At 37.7% G+C, this 19,669-nt stretch overlaps 1 protein-coding gene across 1 annotated transcript; it reads left to right on the forward strand.

Moving 5' to 3' along the window:
* The first annotated feature begins 3 nt into the window (after positions 1-3).
* Positions 4-17,988, forward strand: opn8c (opsin 8, group member c). The gene is made up of 4 exons (XM_067572984.1): positions 4-385; positions 6,570-6,863; positions 8,234-8,565; positions 14,195-17,988. Exons 1-4 carry the CDS (start codon positions 283-285, stop codon positions 14,699-14,701), a joined length of 1,236 nt encoding a protein of 411 aa, XP_067429085.1. The 5' UTR covers positions 4-282; the 3' UTR covers positions 14,702-17,988.
* Positions 17,989-19,669: the final 1,681 nt, after the last annotated feature.

Here is a 19,669-nt window from a genome sequence, read left to right on the forward strand (position 1 = left end):
CACTCAGTTTTATCTTTTCACTCACAGCTCATCAGTGACTTTTGTCGTCTCTGGGACTCCATACCTCTTGTAACGGAGAAGCAGTCGCTTGAACACCTTTCCTCCTGCGAGATGCATTAATCCTTTTGTATCAGATCACACCATGGCTGGCCCGTGTGTTGAGTAACCATGGTGATACACCCACCTGCATAAAAGTCAGCTTCCGTGCACACATCTTCCACTGTGTGAAACTGTAGTACGGATTTTTGCCGGCAGCAGCAACATCAGAAACAGCAACAACCAATGCCTCTGAACTCATCTGATGACAACCGGACCAGCTCTGTGTTCACCTCCAAACTGACCCCTGCTGCTGACATATGTGTGGGACTGGCTATACTCTCTGTCGGTATGTACATGGCTTTATCTGCTCTCTGTTCATGTGCGTAAAATATATGAATTTACAGACTGTCATTGACAAGTGTGGCCACGTATAGCTTAACAAATGTTTTTCTTGTTCACTAGCAAATACATTCACTCTGGTTGTAAAAGACTATTTAAAACACATATTGAAGCATCCAAAATTATTCTTTTAATTCATTCTTTTATTTTATTTTTTTCTACTTTTATTGAAATACCTGAAACAAACGGATTTGCCTTGGAATATGTGGACATAAGCACATTTTACTACTTTTTGTAAATAAGAAAAGTAGGATTTAGACTCAATACACGTTAAACTAGAAAGCAGCTCCCGTATAATTCAAATTAAGGCAGCACAATCTACTAAACTGATTAAATGATGATGGAAAAAATCGTTAGTTGCAGCCCTAAATGAAAGTATTGATTTGTGAGCCGTGTTTGGAGCTGGAAGATACAGACAGGCAGCGGAGGCTGGAAAGTATCGACACACCGACTTATGCATCGTTCATTTTGCTTTGTTTTTTTATAGGATTTGATGAAAACAAGAAAATATAGATCACCAGCCTCATCCTTTAACTGTCCCTCCTTTCTCCCAAATATTGAAAATACCATTAAAAGTCACAAGTGCAAATCAGTCACAGTCCAGTCAGTCTTTGATCCAGTCAGCTTGCAGTCAAACCTGCAGAGCAGACTTTGAGCATCCTTTCTGAAACTTTACAGCGATCATTGAGGAAATGTAGAGTTGGAAGTGTGAAGATTGAATCTAATTTAAATTCCATTTTCCAAACATTAAAATTTGCCCCCTGAACGAAAGGCTGGAAAATAACACAACATAACTGACAACACTGCATGAAAACCAGAATTATCAATAACAGCAGTGGCTTGTGTTGTCATGGAAATTCAAGATCATGGCACATTTTTAGTTTAGTGTAATTTATTTGACACAGTGAGTGAAAGGACGACAGGTCAGATAAACATGGAAGATGTCAAGGATAACACAAATAAGTCCAAAACCTATTTTCACTGTTGTCCTTGAAGTAAAGAAAGTATTGATGCAGGACTTCAGGTGGCTTGGTGACATCGTGCTACCATCAAATCTATACAACAAATCCAATATGCATCATCATATTATCACATTCACAGGAATGTTCCCTTAGTTCTGAGATTTTTAATTGAGTGAATTGCCAATAATTGCAAATAACCCGGTTTATCTAACAGTTTTCCATGTTCAGCCTCCCCCCACAGCAAGTGGTCCATTCATATACCGAGAAAATCAGTGTATCTATTTACTGATAAGGCATTCAGAGACATGGTGAGGAGATATGAAGGAGAAGGATTGGGCAGCGAGTTCTATAGGTCTTTTCTTGGTATTTCTACACGATGACTGTTGTGACATGAGAGAAAAATGCACTTACCTTCACACTATACTAAAAAAACAGAAAACAAAGCAAAACTTATTTAATTACACTAGCATAACAACAAATGCATCTAAATGAAACTTAAAGATCCCCTCCAGAAATGTCTGATAGGGGTTTTTCCACTTCCAAATCTATTAATCCAAATCCAGAATCTATGAATATGCAAATATTTTTACTTTCAAGAGTTTAACTGCTGGACTCAAGATGTCTCCTACTTCACTGAAAAGTCGATTCCTAGTGTTTGTGCTCTGGAGGCTTCAGGTTTCCACTTTCCACAAGTTGAATACTGGACCACGAGTGGCTCCAAACTAGTTGTGATGTCACAAATCCTGCTCGTAGGTGCACATGTTAAACTCAGATTTTCAGTGAGCAAATCTCCACTTTCAGCAGATGAATGTGAAAACTACATTATTATATTGCAAAAACACACAGGCTCTGTTGTTTTTGAAATTCTAATTAAAAAACATTCATTAGACAGTATGTCAGAATTCCCAAACTTTATTCAGGCATCTCTCATCCAAAGATGTGTAAACAGTGTTACACTTTCAATTGTCTCAAAAAAACATCTTTAATACAAACAAAATGCAATTTATACATAAAGTCTGATGCAGTGTTGTTCTACATCACCGAATGTCCCAAATTGTCCTTTTTTTCTTGTCTTACTCAACTGAGAGTAACAACAATGAACCAGTTATGTGAGCTGTCTGCTCTTGACCCATCTGTGGACTGTTACAACAGTGTTGTGCAAGTACTGGCAACAGTTAACCTCGGAGATACAAGGCTTGCATGTTTTTCAATGTCATTCAGAGTATTCACAGGTATCCTCTAAGAGAAGGGTCAGCTGACATGGCAGCACTGTGCTTCAGTGATGCCTTTGTTAGACACAGTACCAACTTGTTGTCCATCGAAAAGCCTGGTAAATTCAGCACCATGATAACACAGCCAGATAATAATAATAATAATATGGCTGAAGAAATATTTTTATGATTGATATTCACCTTTATATAATGTATCTCGAACAAAACGTCCAACTTTTTGAGTTGGAGGCTTTGGCGTCCTATGCAGGAGGTAAACTAGCTCATCCACCAAGAGGTCCAAAAAGACATTTATACTAATTAAAATGTATTTATATAGATATAAAATAGCATTTTTCAATGGCTGGAACAAATCCACACTGAGCATTAAAGCGGAATTGTTTGGCTCTGCTAAAGAAAGATCTAAATTCAGATACAGGTAGTCCTAACACACTTCATACCTTTCACATTTCTATACAAACCCCAGGCTTTTAACAAGTGCCACCAATGACAGCTACACACTTTTATAATAGCAAGAGTACAGTGGATAGACATACTTGTTGACCTTTTTCAGTAAGATTAACATTTATTTCTTCCTTCCTCTTTGGGACTTAGCTGGAGAATTCTGCAATGGATTTTAACAGATCCACATAAAATATTTAATTTCTTGCCAACTTGACTAGGACTTTATCAGTGGTCACTTCCTGTTCCTGCATCACATTGTAGCCAACATGTTGCTTCTCCAGTATTCCCACTTCCTGATCTCCATCCCCCTCATTCTGATAAGTGAAATGTAACCACACTTTAGCAAAGCTTGTAATGTGTTAATTAAATGCAACTTATTTAATTTACACTGGTGGACGAGTTATTCAGGTCATTTACTTAAAGGGGCCATACTATGCATATTTCCAGGTCTATATTTACATTCTGGGGCTCCATTGGAACTCTTTATTTATCTTATACTGGCCCTTTAGGCACCTCAACATTAATATTCATCAATATAATGTTGCAACCGATGTCAGCTGATCTTGAAACCACAACTTGACATTTATTTGCAAACATAATTTTAATAAAATTGAATGTATCTAATGAAGTCGGCCGCCACTTTCACAGAAGAAGCTGTGCAGTCTGGCCATCTCATCTACAGAAAACTGAATTTAGCATATGTATACCCAATACACATTGTATGAATGCTGTAATTATCATTTGAATGGACCGATTACTCAGGATAGAACATAAAACAGGCATTACTCAAGACAACAACAGAACTGCTGGGGTAGAGGATGATTTTTCATATGAATTGCATTAGTTGTCAGGGTTAGCAATTGCAATGTATGGCCAGATTATTCAGGGTTTGATTGCCTCATTGTGCTGAGAGACAAGTCTAGGGAGAAGGCACTGACAGACTAGTCATTGGCTCTGTTTGATAATTTGACCATTTTCTCCTCGCATTCCTCTTTCCTGGTTCTATGCATTCAGCGAGGAAGTCAAGGGGAGTTTATTAGCCTTGCCTGCTCACCTGGAAGAATCAGAAATATGTCACTGCAATCTTTATTGATTCATTCTTCAATCTGCATTCTCATCCCTTGCCAACCTAACTACCTCTTTGCTGATTGCTGTGTTCTATAAGTGACTCGCCGATAAAGATAAAGACGTTATCTGTCATCCATCATGCATCATTAAATATGAAGGCTTGTTTTCTCTAAGTACCACAGACGTATATTTCTCCACATAGGTTAAGGTACAAATTTTTACCATATTTGGGATTTTGTTCAATGCCAGAATATTTGATCACAGTGATGTTTTCTAGATTAAAATTGTTTTTTTTGGGCTGAAACTGATGCAGGCTTTATTCAAAGCTGTGTTATATAAATCATGTAAGTATGTATAATCTCTGTTACATTGTTTTGCAAGGAAGCATATTGGTAGCAGTAACCATGGGAACCTCCACGCCTGTGGACATTAAATTGAGAATAAAGAAAAATGACCTTTTGTCAGGAAATCCTGGCTTACAATTGCTGCTTAGATTTAACTGGGGGGATATTTTAACACTGATTGACTCAGGAAGCTGTGTGTGTGTGTGTGTGTGTGTGTGTGTGTGTGTGGTGATTTAGGTGTTGGGGGTGAGGGGTGTGAGCACCAGTAGTCGTCATTAAGGGACATGGTAGCTGTGATATCTCACATTCCTGAATATAGTTCGTTACCATGGAGGTTTACTGCAATTAAATACTGTTCTTTGAATAGCAGCCCTGTTTGTGGCCAGAGGTGTCAGACACTTTACAGTCACAGTAGAGGTTTTGTGTCTTGATCCAAGACAAACTGAAAGGGATTTATACATAAAAAAAATATCCATAACTAAGGCGGAAAATTTCGATCTTTGCAAAATCGAATGTCAAAGTTGAATGAAGATAATTGAATAATGTTTCAAAAAGAAAACTTAAGTTGTGGTATGTTAAAGGAGCTTTATTTAAATTAAATGTAATGTGTGAGTGGTCGCTCATAGTGACAAACCCAAAGAGAATTATCACCCAACTCTGCAGGTTTCCTCCGCTCTACGCTGTGTTTTAGACTCTCTCTTCTTGTTGTTTTGGTCTTACAGCCCACACCTGTTCTGGTTCACTCTCACCACTAGTAGAGCATCGTATCCAGATGCAGACAGACAACGTTAGCTAGCTAGACTAGCTGGAGAACATAGTGGAGCGTTTAGCAGCTAAGGAGACACATTTTAGAGTTGATGAAGATTAAACAGATTAAAAGGAGAGTAAATATTGGACTTACAGTACCAGTCAAAAGTTTGGACACACTTTCTCCAAACTTTTGACTGGTACTATACATCAACAGGTGGCCAAAACCCCGCCTCAGTATGAATGCTAATGTTGCATCTGGATGTATAAATAGGCAAGTATTTGCCAACATATTCACAATATCAATATGTTGATTTTATGTTTACAGCTTGTTGCACTGCCTCCAAGTGGCCAAAAAAAATCAGATAATGCAGGTTTTAAAGGACTAGTGTGTACGATTTAGGGAGATCTATTAGCAGAAATTGAATATAATATTCATAAGTATGTTTTAATTAGAGTATAATCACCTGAAAGTAAGAATTGTTATATTTTCATTAGTTTAGAATGAGCTCTTTATATCTACATAGGGAGCAGGTCCTCTTCCACAGAGCCCGCAATGTTGCACCGCCATGTTTCTACAGTAGCCCAGGATGGACAAACCAAACACTGGCTCTAGGGAGGGACTTTTGTGTTTTTTGAGAGTTTCGCGGCCACCGTATGTTCCCCTATATGCTTGGAAGGAGAGGTTGAGAGCAGGGGAGGGAGTTGGTTGCAATCTGCAACCTCACCGCTAGATGCCACTAAATTCTACACACCTTTCAGACCCTGATTAGTGCTAATCAGTAGTTTTATAGTAACAATGGATCAAGTGACTGTGTATAATGTGAAAGAGGTCACTCATAGTGACAAACTCAGAGAGAATATAACCTGACTCGCAAACTCTCAGTTTTAGCATCTTTCAACTTGTTTTGGTTTTCAGGTAACAACTTTACTGTTCTCGTTCATTCTCACTTTGTCATCAACAAAGTTGGCAATTAACCAGTGAACATAGTGGAGCATTGAACAATTAAAGAGTTAGTTATTTCCTTCAAGAGTTGGTAGAGTCCGAAACAGAGCTAAAAGAAAATGGAATATTGGACTTAGATTGATCAAGTGGACAGAAACACAACTTCAAATGAATGCTAATGTTAATACAAATGTGTAAATAAGCAACTGTTTGCTGACACATTCATACATTCACACAGAGACACAACTATATCAACTTGTTTTGTTTACAGGTTGTTTCGCTACGCTCAAATGGTCAAAAGAAAATATTGATTGTACATTTTCAATATCAATTTATGCAGCTTTAAGTTAGAAAAAAAAGAGTTATTGTTTTTCTTCGGTCTTCTGTCTAGTTCTGCTCTCTGTTCTGGGCAATGGGCTGGTTCTGGTGATCTGTTACCGCAGGAGGAAGAAGATGGTGGACACTGAGCTGCTGTGTGTCAACCTGGCCGTGGTGGACTTCCTGGGCTGCATCTGCTTCTACCCGCTCTCCATTCTGTCGTCCTTCCACCACGCATGGCTGGGAGAAAACATCACCTGTGTTTACTACGGCCTCGGCTGCTACATCTTCGGCTTGTGTGGCATGTTCACCATCACCGCCATCAGCATCATCCGCTACCTGAAGACATGCTACAGCTTGGTTTATGGTAGGACCTGTTCACTGGCTGGGGGCAGTTCAAGGACTTTGCTTGAAGTGATGGAGATGAAAGGATAGGGCAGATAAATGGCTTTCATTTTTAAGGACAGCTGAATCTTGTTTTATTGTTAGTAATACAGCAAATAATCCTCATCAAAGGCTATCCATAAAGGCTCTAAATCATGCTCAGTACAGTATGTTTTATGGGTAGATGAAACAGTAAGGCGGTGAGTTTTGCATAACCTCCTAGCATGGACGTGGTCCAAATGAACCCAAACTACCTCAAAATTTCACAATATGTCTTTATGGCCTGGGTGGGTTTTGTCACAATGGACATTCTAACATTTTTATACGCAGATTTTCACCCTTTTTTCTTAATTTTTCTTCCTTTTATTGAGATGAGATGTCAGAAATGACATCAGAGTGCATTGTTGCTTTATGCTGCAGTAACGATTTTTAGAATTGTTTGTACAAAAGACGTCACAAAAATCTGTAATTGTTGCGTGGTGTGTCTACATGTACACAGGTGGCCTCATTAAGGATGTTTTTAGCGAATGCACGTTTAATAGAGCAAAATGTTTACAGTTCTGAATAGACTGCAATGTTTAGTCAATCAATTAGTTGATCTATTTACTCACTTTTTAAGCAAAAACGCCAACAATTTGCTGGTTTCTCAAATGTGACAATTTAACACTTTTCTTTTTCATATGTGATGACAAACTGAATATCTTTGGGTTTTGGACTGGTGGCCAAAACAAGACACCTGAAAATGTCTCTAACAGGCATTTTCACTATTTTTCAGACATTTTAAAGACAAAACAATTCATTGATTAATTGAGAAAATGATTGTCAGATTAATCGATAATCAAAATAATCGTTAGTTGCAGCCCCAGTACTGATGATGCATCACTTTTTTTCACCAAGAAATTAAGAACTCTTTGTCTGGTTTTGTTTTTCCCTCATCATATACTGCAGCTTTTCATATAACAGACTTTTGGGGGGAAATTATTTACCTTAAAACCAACAAACAGCTATGAAATTGTTCAGAATATCAGGATCATTATTAAGAACATGCAGTACAGACAAAGATGAAAGCAGAATGAATGCTTTATAGAAGTTTTTCAAAGGAATAGTTCAACATTTTGAGAAGTACACTTATTCGATTTTCTTGCTGAGAGTTAGATGAGAAGATCTGTACCGCTCTCAAACATTAGAGTGTTATCGATCTTCTCATCTAATTCTCCTTAAGAAAGTGAATCAGTGTATTTCCCAATATGTCGAGCCATTCATGTATTCTTCCTGCTGCATTAAATCAACTGAGACTCAGGACTAACACTGTCAGATCAATAACATGTTTTTTCTTTTTGTTCCTTCTTACAGCTGTGTGGTTGGAAGGAGCCAACATCCGGTTAGCGTGCTGTGCCATCTGGCTCGTGGCTGCGGTGTGGTCCAGCTTCCCTCTGTTCGGCTGGGGCGAGTACGTCCCTGAGCCCTACGGACTTTCCTGCACCATCGCCTGGAGGGGTTATCACACCTCAGCGAAGGACGCCTTCTACGTCATCTGTTCCTTCGTCTGCTTCACACTGGTTCCTGTCTTGCTCATTGTGGTGTCCCAGTGTCAGATCCTCTACAAGGTGTCCCGCTTCTCCTACTCACTTTGTGCAAGAGGCATCCGCAACAACCTGCGCCACACCGAGAAACGACTCTCCATGGTGAGCTCAGTGGTGAGAGAAAAGTCAGATATTTGTAGCGTCCTGCAAATAATCCTTACAGTGTGTTAGCGAGAGATGTGGACCCCACAGACAAAACTAAAGACTTGAGACTTGACTTGGACTTCACTCCCCAAAGACTTGACTTGACACCTGAAAGCAAAAACTTTCATGTCTAAGGTTTTGAATCCTGTTTAGGGCTGCAACTAACAAGTATTTTCATTATCAATTAATCTGTTGATTATTTTCTGGATTCATTGATTGATTGTTTGGTCTATAAACTGTCAGAAAATGGTGAAAAATGTCGATCTCTGTTTACCAAAGCCCAAGATGACGTCCTCAAATGTCTTGTTTTGTCCCAAACAGTCCACAACCCAAAGATATTCAATTTATTGTCATAGAGAAACCAGGAAATATTCATGTTTGACAAGCTGGAACCAGAGAATTTGGACATAACTTTCTGAAAAAATGACTCAGAACAATGAATCAATTATCAAAATAGTTGGTGATTAATTTAATAGTTGACAACTAATATTTGAAGCTCTAATCCTGTTTAAGACTTTTGACTTGACATGGCGTTGGACTTGACCTGAAGGACTTCAGTCTTGGTTGGAGACTTGTTTTGACAAGACTTTAGACTTTATTTGGACTCAAAAGACTTCAAACAGCCTTGCTGTCAGTGCATATCATATCTCTTAAAAAAGTTTTTTGGGTTTCAAAACCTTAATGTCAAGTCAAAAGTCTTTTGTGTCTTAGTTGTTGCACACGTTGCTCTTGGGTGTAAGTTCTTAAATCTGAACACACAGACTCCAGAGTGACTTACTCTTTCTAGTGATAGCAGTACTGTAGCACTGATTTCACAAACAATTAAGTGGACCACTTTTTTCACTCAGTCGATTAGTTGTGTTGACATTACAGTGTAAGATGCAGTGTCTTAAACTTTAATGTCGGCTCAGTAACTCAACTTGTTGACAAAATCATGATTTTCATTATAACTCTGCCTAGAAATCAGAAAAAAACACTCATAACCTCAGACTTATACTAATCATGTTTAGACATTTTCTTCAGTACCAATAGTAATCCCTGGGACACTCTCCTCTATCCCTTCATATAGTTGTGATGTGTTGAAAACCTGAACATGCAGACAAAAAATTCAAATAATTTCACACTTTTTTTGAAATGTCATTTGATATTTTGATGATGGTTATGTGAAAGATATGTGGTTTTGCTGGATCAACAGAAACTATTTAATACTGTGGAATATAGGATTTTACTTTAATGAATTTATGAAATTCTTTTGCACTGATTAAAGACACTCACAGCTGTTTTACAAGAGGTAGCTCAACAAATTATATATTGTTTTGGTTTTCAACTTTGACGATAAAAATACATCTTCATCCTGCTGGAATAATCTTCCCTCAAGTTTAAGTTTGATCACATCAGAGCACATCTCCAAAGTGAGAAGATGGTTTCTAGGTAACTATAAATAACCCTGAATACATTCTGAAAAGCTATTGTTGTGCAGAATCATTATGCATTTTTGATCATCAAATAAATTCAATCAGTCAATCAGTGGTTGAGGAAAGCACTGTCATACACAATTAATTCATACTCATCATGCATTTATCATTTTTGCCCACTCATTACCCATCTGTAGCTCCACTGATTCTGTATTCACTGTGTTAGGTGACTCAAGTCAGTTTCGAGGAAAAGGCACTTTGCATTTTTCTATTTGATTGTATGATTCAATCTGTACAACGTCAACCTCTGAGCAATATGAAGCTCTTGTGGCTCACAGCTTGTTTATCAGAGAGTGGTTGGGTGGTAATCCGTCACTCCTCTGGGTTTAACATTTTGATATAGGACAATTCATAACTAATGAGTTTGCAGGCTCTGTAAGATTAGTGAGGCATGAAGGACTTTGGTCTTTGCCATAACTAAACCTCTCTGGCATTTCTGTCAAATGAATTTCTTTTTTTTTTGTGACCAACTTTTTTTATTGCTTGTTTCTCCCCATGTGGGGTGCAGGATACACAACACAAAAGGACTTGTTATGCAAAGAATATACACTCAATATGAATCAAAAACTCAGTCAGGTATCAACATCTCTGTCCAGGGTCTTTACATTACCAAAACAACTCAACAGACAAAAGCAGCGTGTACCATCCCACCCCCTTATTCCCTATACCACTTAGCTGTGAAGAGAAAAAGAAAAGAAAAAACAAACAAACTGAGAACTCCCCCAGAAACAAACAAACAAACAAACAAAAAAGAAACCCCCAAAAGAAAACAAAACCATAAACTATAGCTGCCAAGCTGCCATTTAATCGATTTGTACACACATATTTAAATATACTGTAAACAGCATGTCTACTATCTATCTTGAAATCCACTGGCCAGTCTCCCAGATGGAAAAACAATGTGTTAAAGGAACTGTACCCTCCTCCTCTCCTTTGCCCTCCAATTTCTTCAACTGAGTTCATGAGCAGCCTTCATCAATGCTTGGATAACTTCAGATGATAATACTTTGCAAAATAACAGATTCCAGTGAAATGTGCTAAGTTTTTGGGGAGGTGACCATCTCATGACCAGGTTCTTTTTTGCTGCTGTTTATCCGGCAAACAAAACTCTCTTCTTTTATGCAGGTAAGGTTATGATTAGTAACTGATAGTAACTAATTCCATAACTGAGCTATACATATCTTGCATCGAGCCTCACATGATTCCCATCCCATGTCACCCACTAAGCCAACTTTAGTGCATATTTGCACACGCCCAGGAAATATCTTTTAGCACTGATTTGCACTAATTCACACATAGAGACCCTGGCAGTATAATCAAGCACAGGACACACACAAGCTTGAAACAGTTTAGAGTATGTTTGGAAACACGTATCCTACTCCTGGCGATAATAAAACTATGTCGTCTGCATACAGAAGAGTACTTATCATTTCCCTTCCACACATTAGCCACAATTTAAAGATTTAATTTCTTTGGCCAAATCATATGTATAAATTGCAAACAATGTGGGGGACAAAGCATCACATTGTTTCACCCCTGATGAGGTTGGGAACCAGTTTCTATGGACTTGCTGTATAGAGCCTTTAAAGCTCTGTAGAGTTGTCCATTCACTCCATACTCAATAAGTCTAAAAATCCCTATTGATCATATCAAAAGCCTTCTGAAAGTCAATAAAGCATGCACATGATTAGGGCTGTCGCAGTGAAGGAGTTCCCTCTATTTTCAGCTTTATACATAGACTGCCATATTCTTTTAATTCCTTATTCCAATAAGGTTTCTTAATAAATAACTTCCTTTTAGGATTACGGTTGTCTCCTTCTTTATTGTCAACTTCTATTTCTTCTTTTATCAATTTGAAAAAGCTACCAAAAGCTACCTATCTAGATCTTCTGGTTCTCTAAAACAGAATTATAAATCAAATCACTCTCCTGAAGAGCTGCATAATAAAGAGCATCAGTCTTTATTAAAAAAATAACAACAATAAAGAATAATCTGGAATTCTACCTCTTTCTCCAATTAGATGCATACAGTTTGCAAATTTAATTAATTGGTTTGGAGCTAATACTTCAAAGGAGTCACAAGTTTGTAAGCAGTCATATAGTTCCAGTATATAGTCAAGCACAGCTTTACCCTTCACAGATACAGATGTATAATTATGATTCAAAGAGCATATCCTTCCATTAACAATACATAACTTTGATTCTTTTAAAAATTAAATCATTGATCCCCAATGCTTACAGATCCATCCAAGGAGGCTCTAGGGGTCATCTCATCCACTTCTTTTAATCATTAGAAGCACCTGCTGTTGAAATCTCCACAGACAAAAATTGCCTCAGCTCCTGAACATATGTAAAATTTGACTTAAAATATGATTAAAGAAAAACGTGGCATCCTCTCCCCATACTGATTTTTGAGGTTGCAGGTAGCAGCTGAAAACAACAAACGTATATCCGTATATCCTAATTAGTCATGTGACTCAGATGTGTTTATCACACCTGTGAGTACTCAGCAGTTGTACTGAGTGAACCTGAAGAAGCTACAGGCGAAACGCGTCGTTCACTCTTAATAAAGTCACAGTAAAGTCATTACAGTGAGCGGTGGTTAATTTTGATTTTCAACGTATGTACTGATTTGAAATGTAGAAATTTCAAAGCTAGAATATCATCCACCTGTTTGTCTATAAAATCACATCTGTATAGATCCAAGAGATCATTCTTAACACAAAAGCCAAACCCATTAACATGTTTTATAACCAAACCATATATTGTATAACCTTCCAGGTCGATTACTTAATCATCAGACAGATGCTTCTCATTCAGTGAAATTATGTCCAGTTTCAAAGTATGCAGAGTAACAGATCTTAACTTACAGTTTCCTACAGTCCATCCATTAACATTCAAGTGTGTTAAGTAATAGACTCTTGAACATGATGATCTGCTAGAGAAACAGTTCATCTTCTGTGATCTGAAGAACAGCGCGGATGATCCTCATCCTGCTTCACAGTGTGCTCATTCATTTAGACGAGATTAGAGTTTGGTGGGGCCTGATGAGGCACCAGCTAGGACTGTTCAGAGCAAACCTCTGGAAGTCGCTTTGCATGTTAACTGAATTTCTTGACCTGAGTATAGAGGAGGCATTTCTCCATACTTGTATTTTCAAGTGTTAGTAATTAAAGTTTTCCTTTATACTTACAAACTCTTGAGGTTGAAGGTCATTTCCTGCTGTTACATTGTAATAGACCCTCTTTCCAAACAAGAAATGTGACAATGTGTGCATAAGAGACTTTTCAGGCTCATATTTGTAGTTATTTGAATGTGCCTGTTAAAGCCCGACTGATTCTAGATTTTTGAGGCAGACACCAATATTCATATTTTAGGATGATAATTATATACAATTCTTTTTCAATACATTCTTTTTTTAAACATATAACCAAATTTTTGATAAAGATCCCTTACTAATTACAAAAGTAGAGAATCGTCACCAATTATCGTCACCATTTAAACAAAGAAATGTGACTCATCTTCACTGGTTACGTGTGTCTGTTGGTTACGAGAGAGTGTGTCCACCAGAGAGTGATTTTGTTTTCCTGTTATATTTTTAGAAGCCTGCAGAGGTGAAATTATCTAGTAATTCTCATGGTAACAAAATAAATATTAGAGTAACACAGGAAAAAAATAAATGTCACGGTCACACTTTTGTACAGCAATGACTGTACCCGTATTTCTGCTTGAGGCGTTAATGCATCAGAAGTGTTAGTAGTCACAATGCTTCCTGCTTTACAGCTGAAAATAAGCATACTTACGTCATTTTCAACTGTATGTTTAAACTTGTTAAACATGTTTAAACACATGATCAATGCTGTCTTTTTTTTGGAAATGATTATTCACATGAGTCTAAGAGATTATTTGCTAGAAAAACTTTAAGCTGCTTGACCACATGATTATTGCTTTTGTTTTTCTAAAGTGGATAGTCTCCCAGGAAACATATGCTGTGTGTGACTCCACCCCTCTGTTACTAAGAAGAAATGATTCATTCCTCTCATCAAGTTTCTGTTTTACAGGGCTGAATTATATCCAGTGTAGTAAGTAATCTTTTATGACTTCCTCCTCTAGATGTTTTTCTGCATCAGCCTGGGCTTTGTGATTGCCTGGGCCCCGTACGCTGTTGTGTCCTTCCTCTTCATTTTCCATAACGAGAACTGGTACATGGCTCCTGAGGGCTTTGTTTTCCCGGCTCTATTTGCCAAAAGCTCCCATGTCTACAACCCGTTCATCTACTTCTACTTCAACAAGACTTTCCAGCGGGAGCTGTGCTGCCTTCTTCTTTCTTTATGGCCAAAGCTGGGGGGGAATCGAGTAGGTGTCCACATCGCTACGGGCCACCAAGCCGCGTATCCCATCCACATCCAGCTCCAGGAAAGAGGCTGCATCCAAAAGACCTTTGGTTTGTCTCAGGACAGAACTCACAGGAAGAGCAAGAGCAAAGGCAAAGGCACGCACACCAGCAGCAACCGTGTCCACAGCAGGCCGGTGTACACCTGCTGGGGGTCTTCGCCCAAGAACGATCCCATCATCTTGGACAATAAACCTGCGAGAGACTCCCTGCCTGTCTCCATATGAACGTGGTTAACAGTGTTCATGCAGGGAGAGGCAATTCATGATTTTAAGGCAGTGTAGCTAAACTGTGGACAGCCATCAACCAAAAATTCTGGTCCTGAGTCGATTCATTGGAGACTCAGAAATGAATCAGGGTCTATGTTGCTGATTTTGTAAATTAATGAGTTTCTATCTGGATGCATCTCTGGGAGATTGAGCAGCAAACTCCAGCTCCCAGCATGCATCCTGTTAAATCCTTTGATCATTTATACTGTTCATGAGTAACAAGCAGTAGCTGAATAGGAAAGCCTTTCCTTTGTTATCATAACACTGCAAAACTCAAAGTTCAGTGTTACTGAATAATACACATGCAAACACAGTTGTGCATCATTTTACACACTGCTGACATGAAAACTAAGAGGGCTGATTGTAATTATCTGTTACATGATCTGTGTTACATGATGTGTTTGTTATATGCAGACTTAGGGGGATATTTACTAAGCTTGTTGCAAATTACCATCAGGAGCACATTTTGCATCACTGCACTTTTGCAGGTTAGCAGGGTAATTAGTTAGACAAGTGTATGAGCCCAGGCACAGGTCATCTCAATTTGCATGAAGTGCTGCTAAATAAGACCTGATGTCGGGTTGTTTTGACGTGTTTACGCATGTCTGGAAAGGAGTGGAGCGTGAAACTAAAGTATTCTGGTCCTGAACTTGGAATATTGGTTGAAGAAAAGACACTTTTGGGACTCCAAGTGTCCATCATCCTGCAAGATGAAGACTGTATTAAATAGCCTGATATTATCAGCTCAACAAAAAGATGAGTGATTGAATGCTTTTTGGTAAAACTTTTAAATGCCTTTGATGATCACTTCTATAAACTGATAAAAAAAAGAAAAGTCAGTCTACTGTGCGGTTCACACTGGAGCTGCTATGAGCCATTAAATGTCAGAAAAAATAAGCAGGAGGAAAATATGGGAAGTAGAAAAGTAAAGTTGTGTGAAAAAGCACAGGCTGTAACATTACTGCTCTCCTGTCTTGTTTTGTGGTGCTGAGCAGAGAGCTCCACTAAAAATAACTATAATGCATCTCTGAATTTGCTCTCGCTGTTTCTCCCTGCTACAGTTTCTCTCTGTGTTTTTCGGCTAAAACTGTTGTGCAGATTTTACACCTGCTTTTCTCAGATGTTAAATTTAAGATGCAATGTTCATCTGCTGAAGTTGGTCAGTCTACGGTGACTAATCAGCTGTTATTTGTGCTTTTCCTTCTCCCATATTTTGCTTCTCTGGCTCTGAGTATGTGCTGCGTGAAATGAAACAAGCAAAATTTTCAGCTGTGCCACTTTTCTTCCATTTTACAGATGCGAAACCTAAGTGAGGTCCTTTATTAGGCTTAAATAACACAACAGAAAAACACATTGTAACACTCCCATCAGCTGTACTTTGTGTTTAGTGCTTAGCAAATATTGACATGCTAACGCACTAAACTCGCAAACGTTATACCTGCTAAACATCAACATTTAGCGTTGTCATTGTGAGCATGTTAGCATGATCAACGTACCACTGTGCCAAAGTGCAGCCTCACAGAGCAAGCACGGCTTTAATCTTGTTCCTGCTATGAACAAGTCAAAATGTCTGCCTAGAGAGAGGCCTATTTTGTAATATTTTAGCCAGGTTTGTGTATTATTTGTGCAGTTTTTCACATATTTGCATTAAATGTTTGGGTTATTAACAAGAATTAATATTATTAAAGTGTTAATAAATTAGTAAAGGGTACAGTATGATTACTGATATCAATTATTAATTCATTCATTTCTAAATTTCTACTTTTGAAGGATGAAATGTTTTTAGGTTTTTTTTGCTTTAACACACTCTAGTAGTTCTGACATTGAAACAGTTTAGTCTGTTAAAATGTGGCAGCATCACATGTAGCACAAACCTGTAATCATCATGTATACGAGGATTTATGTTGCTGCTTTGTTGCTATAATTTCAGCCTGCAGTTACCTTTTCACAGCCCAGCAGTAGATCAACCTTGAGACTGTCATTTGCCCACTCTGCCCTGACTACTTAGCACAAAGAAACAGGAACTCGGTAATACGCTTTCTAAACAAATCCAGCTGAAAGCTGTTATGCCATTAACTTCATTGCAGTTACGCTTGTTCAGTGTGGGTATTTACATGTTTGTGAACTGTTTGCACTGCTTGAACTCTTCAATTGTATAGTGTTTGTAATATTTGTACACTTTACGGTTGTTTTGTTGCTCCAGTCCTACTTGTAATATTGCAAATGTGGACATATACAGTAATATTCTGTCTGACGTCTTACCCATATTTGTATGATATTTGAATGTTTCTTCATACTTGTAATGTTTATTTTTTTTCATGAAAATTTGCTGATTTTAGGGGCCACCCTGGAGTCTATTCTGTGATGATGTATCCAAAGACAATTGTCCTGTCAGTCAGTTCATGAATTGTCTAGCATTTATTTATTTATTTAACCACTAATTCTACAAACTGATGTATCCTCAACTAAATCAGAGAGCTGTGATTTAGTTGTGCTGTGAATTTATCCTTTTAGTGATTTTTTTCCTCTCCTCTGTGTTCTAATGAAGCAACCCGAAAAAGTTTATTTTTCTAACACTCACAGATGTCTCTTGTGACATTGAAATGATGTTAAAATGTGTTTCTATAATGTACAGAAATTGAAAATGTAAAACAAAAGATCTATGATAATGACACTGAGGTATCATATGCATCAGTTTTAACTGAGAATAACTGTTAAATGGATATCTTATGATTCATTCTCAACATTTTATGCTTAAATATTCTCATATTTGTATTCAGTACACAGTCTCATTCTCTGATGATTCAACAGCTGAATAAATGGAAAGAAATAAAATTCCCACGCAGCACTGAATCAGCTTTATCTAATTTCTTAAAGTGCTTTAACAGCTTCATGCATGTTAATGATTTGTCTGCTGCTCTCACTTTTTATAGAGCTCATTGTATCATGGCATCAATTAGAAATTTCCAGTGTTTATGAGTATGGAAGGAAAAAGTGACTACAGCTGGGTCAGTACAGGACTGTATTATCTGAGTAGTGATAAACTCTACTCTTAAAAAAAATGTAAGTCAGATATTATTAATATTTTCAGTTCAGCCTGTTGATCAGGAATTTGTAGTATGGAAGCAAATAAAGGCCATAATCATTAAACGTTTATCAGTGCATAACTGTGAAATGTAAACTGAATACTTGGTGTTGAATTGTATGACACTGAACACCATTTATCTGAATTTATTTCATTTGAATTCCCATATTTGAATTGAGAGAAGGTAATTTCAGGTTTTAGCCATTTCAAAAAACTTTTTTTGGAGGGCTCTCAAAATTAGGTTTTTGAAATTGCACATAAGTTACCCACTGGAAATTTCAGAAAAATTCAGAGAGATGGTAAAATATCAATGCTATGACTTCAGGGATATTTAAATCTCAATATTAAGAATTAAGTTTTGGTTGCTTGTAAAATGAAACTCCTTATGGCCTTCCGTTGCTTCCATACACCAGGAGCTTCATCTAACAGGTCCCCAGAGGATTTCCAGAGGACGTTACAGTTGCATCCACAAATCATCCATAAATGAGAGTCACATGCACTCTCTCACACAGGCAAAACCAATGAACTGAATTGAAAAAAAACATGTCAAAGAGGGTGACATTTCAATTTCAGGGGACCAAACTACCAGATTAAAGTCTTGGTTATAGATACTGTGTTAGACTGTTCTGTGAAAGGTCTTTACAGATGAGCGGTGAGATGCTTAACCAGGCTTTTGTGTTTGTGCCACTGATTATGTAACCTCTACAGACATAGGCTGCATTGATGAGCATGCTTAATTGCATTTCCCTGTATGAACACATCACATTGTCTAATCAGGAATTTTGCCATGTTGAAATATACTCAACAAAGTCATTGAAGCGTGTGGTCTGGTCACTGTGTTCAAGCATTCAATGTTGTAAGGAGAAGCTACGTCTGTGCATGGGAAAGCTTCACAAAGAGGCATAGCAATATGCGGCAGCTTAATTAATTTCCACTGTCAATCAAAACACATATCAATATAAAATGAAGAATGTCTCAAAATAATATCTATTAAAGAAGACATTTGTGAAATAGCATAAATTGCAGTAGTAATAATAATTGTAGCTCATCACTGAAATTCCACCAAGATCAAACCAGTCATGAAAACAGAGACCTACTCAGAATTGGCTCCATGCTGAGCTTTTGACAACTGGATGGAAACTATTTACTTTCCTAAACAAGAATAAATGGAGTCCTCCAGGACCAGAGCCAACTGAAAACACCAATAACAAAAGGGCAAAAGTGCTGTTTATTTATTTGAACATTCCCCCCCGCTGACAAGTTATCATGTGTAGTCCAAATAGTTGCAGGTCAGGTGAAACAGAGACTCTGAATTTCCCAGTCTATGTATGACACAGTAGAAACATTAGAAGCCTCAGTATGTTTTGGGAATAATGTCTGTCTGGACATATTGCATGTGTTTAAGCTCTGGATTAGGAGAATGGCTTCAAATGTTGTTAAATATGATTAATTTGGTAATTTAATTCAAATCTGATGAAAGGAAATTCGATGAGGGAAGCAAATTCATCATGATTTGAAATGAAAAGTGAGCTTTAAGAAAAACAGAAAAACATACTGAGAAACTGACCCTCCATGCTAAAACAAGACAGAGCATACAGCAGTTATAGTGACTGTAATGTGTGAGCTGTAATGTAATCAAGTTTATTTTTGCTGGAGGTGAAAGTTAAAACTGGCTTCACATATGTGTCACAGTGGAAGCCTGTATTAAAAGGACTCATCATGTGAAAATGAAAGTGATTAGACTGAGATGATTTTGTAGTAATACATTTTTTTGTATGTGTGAAGATGGTGCCCCCCCAAAAAACCCAGTATATATCAGTGTATACAGTAAATAATAAGAC

This window comes from Thunnus thynnus, chromosome 18, assembly GCF_963924715.1.
Source record: "Thunnus thynnus chromosome 18, fThuThy2.1, whole genome shotgun sequence".
Classification (NCBI taxonomy): Eukaryota; Metazoa; Chordata; class Actinopteri; order Scombriformes; family Scombridae; genus Thunnus; species Thunnus thynnus.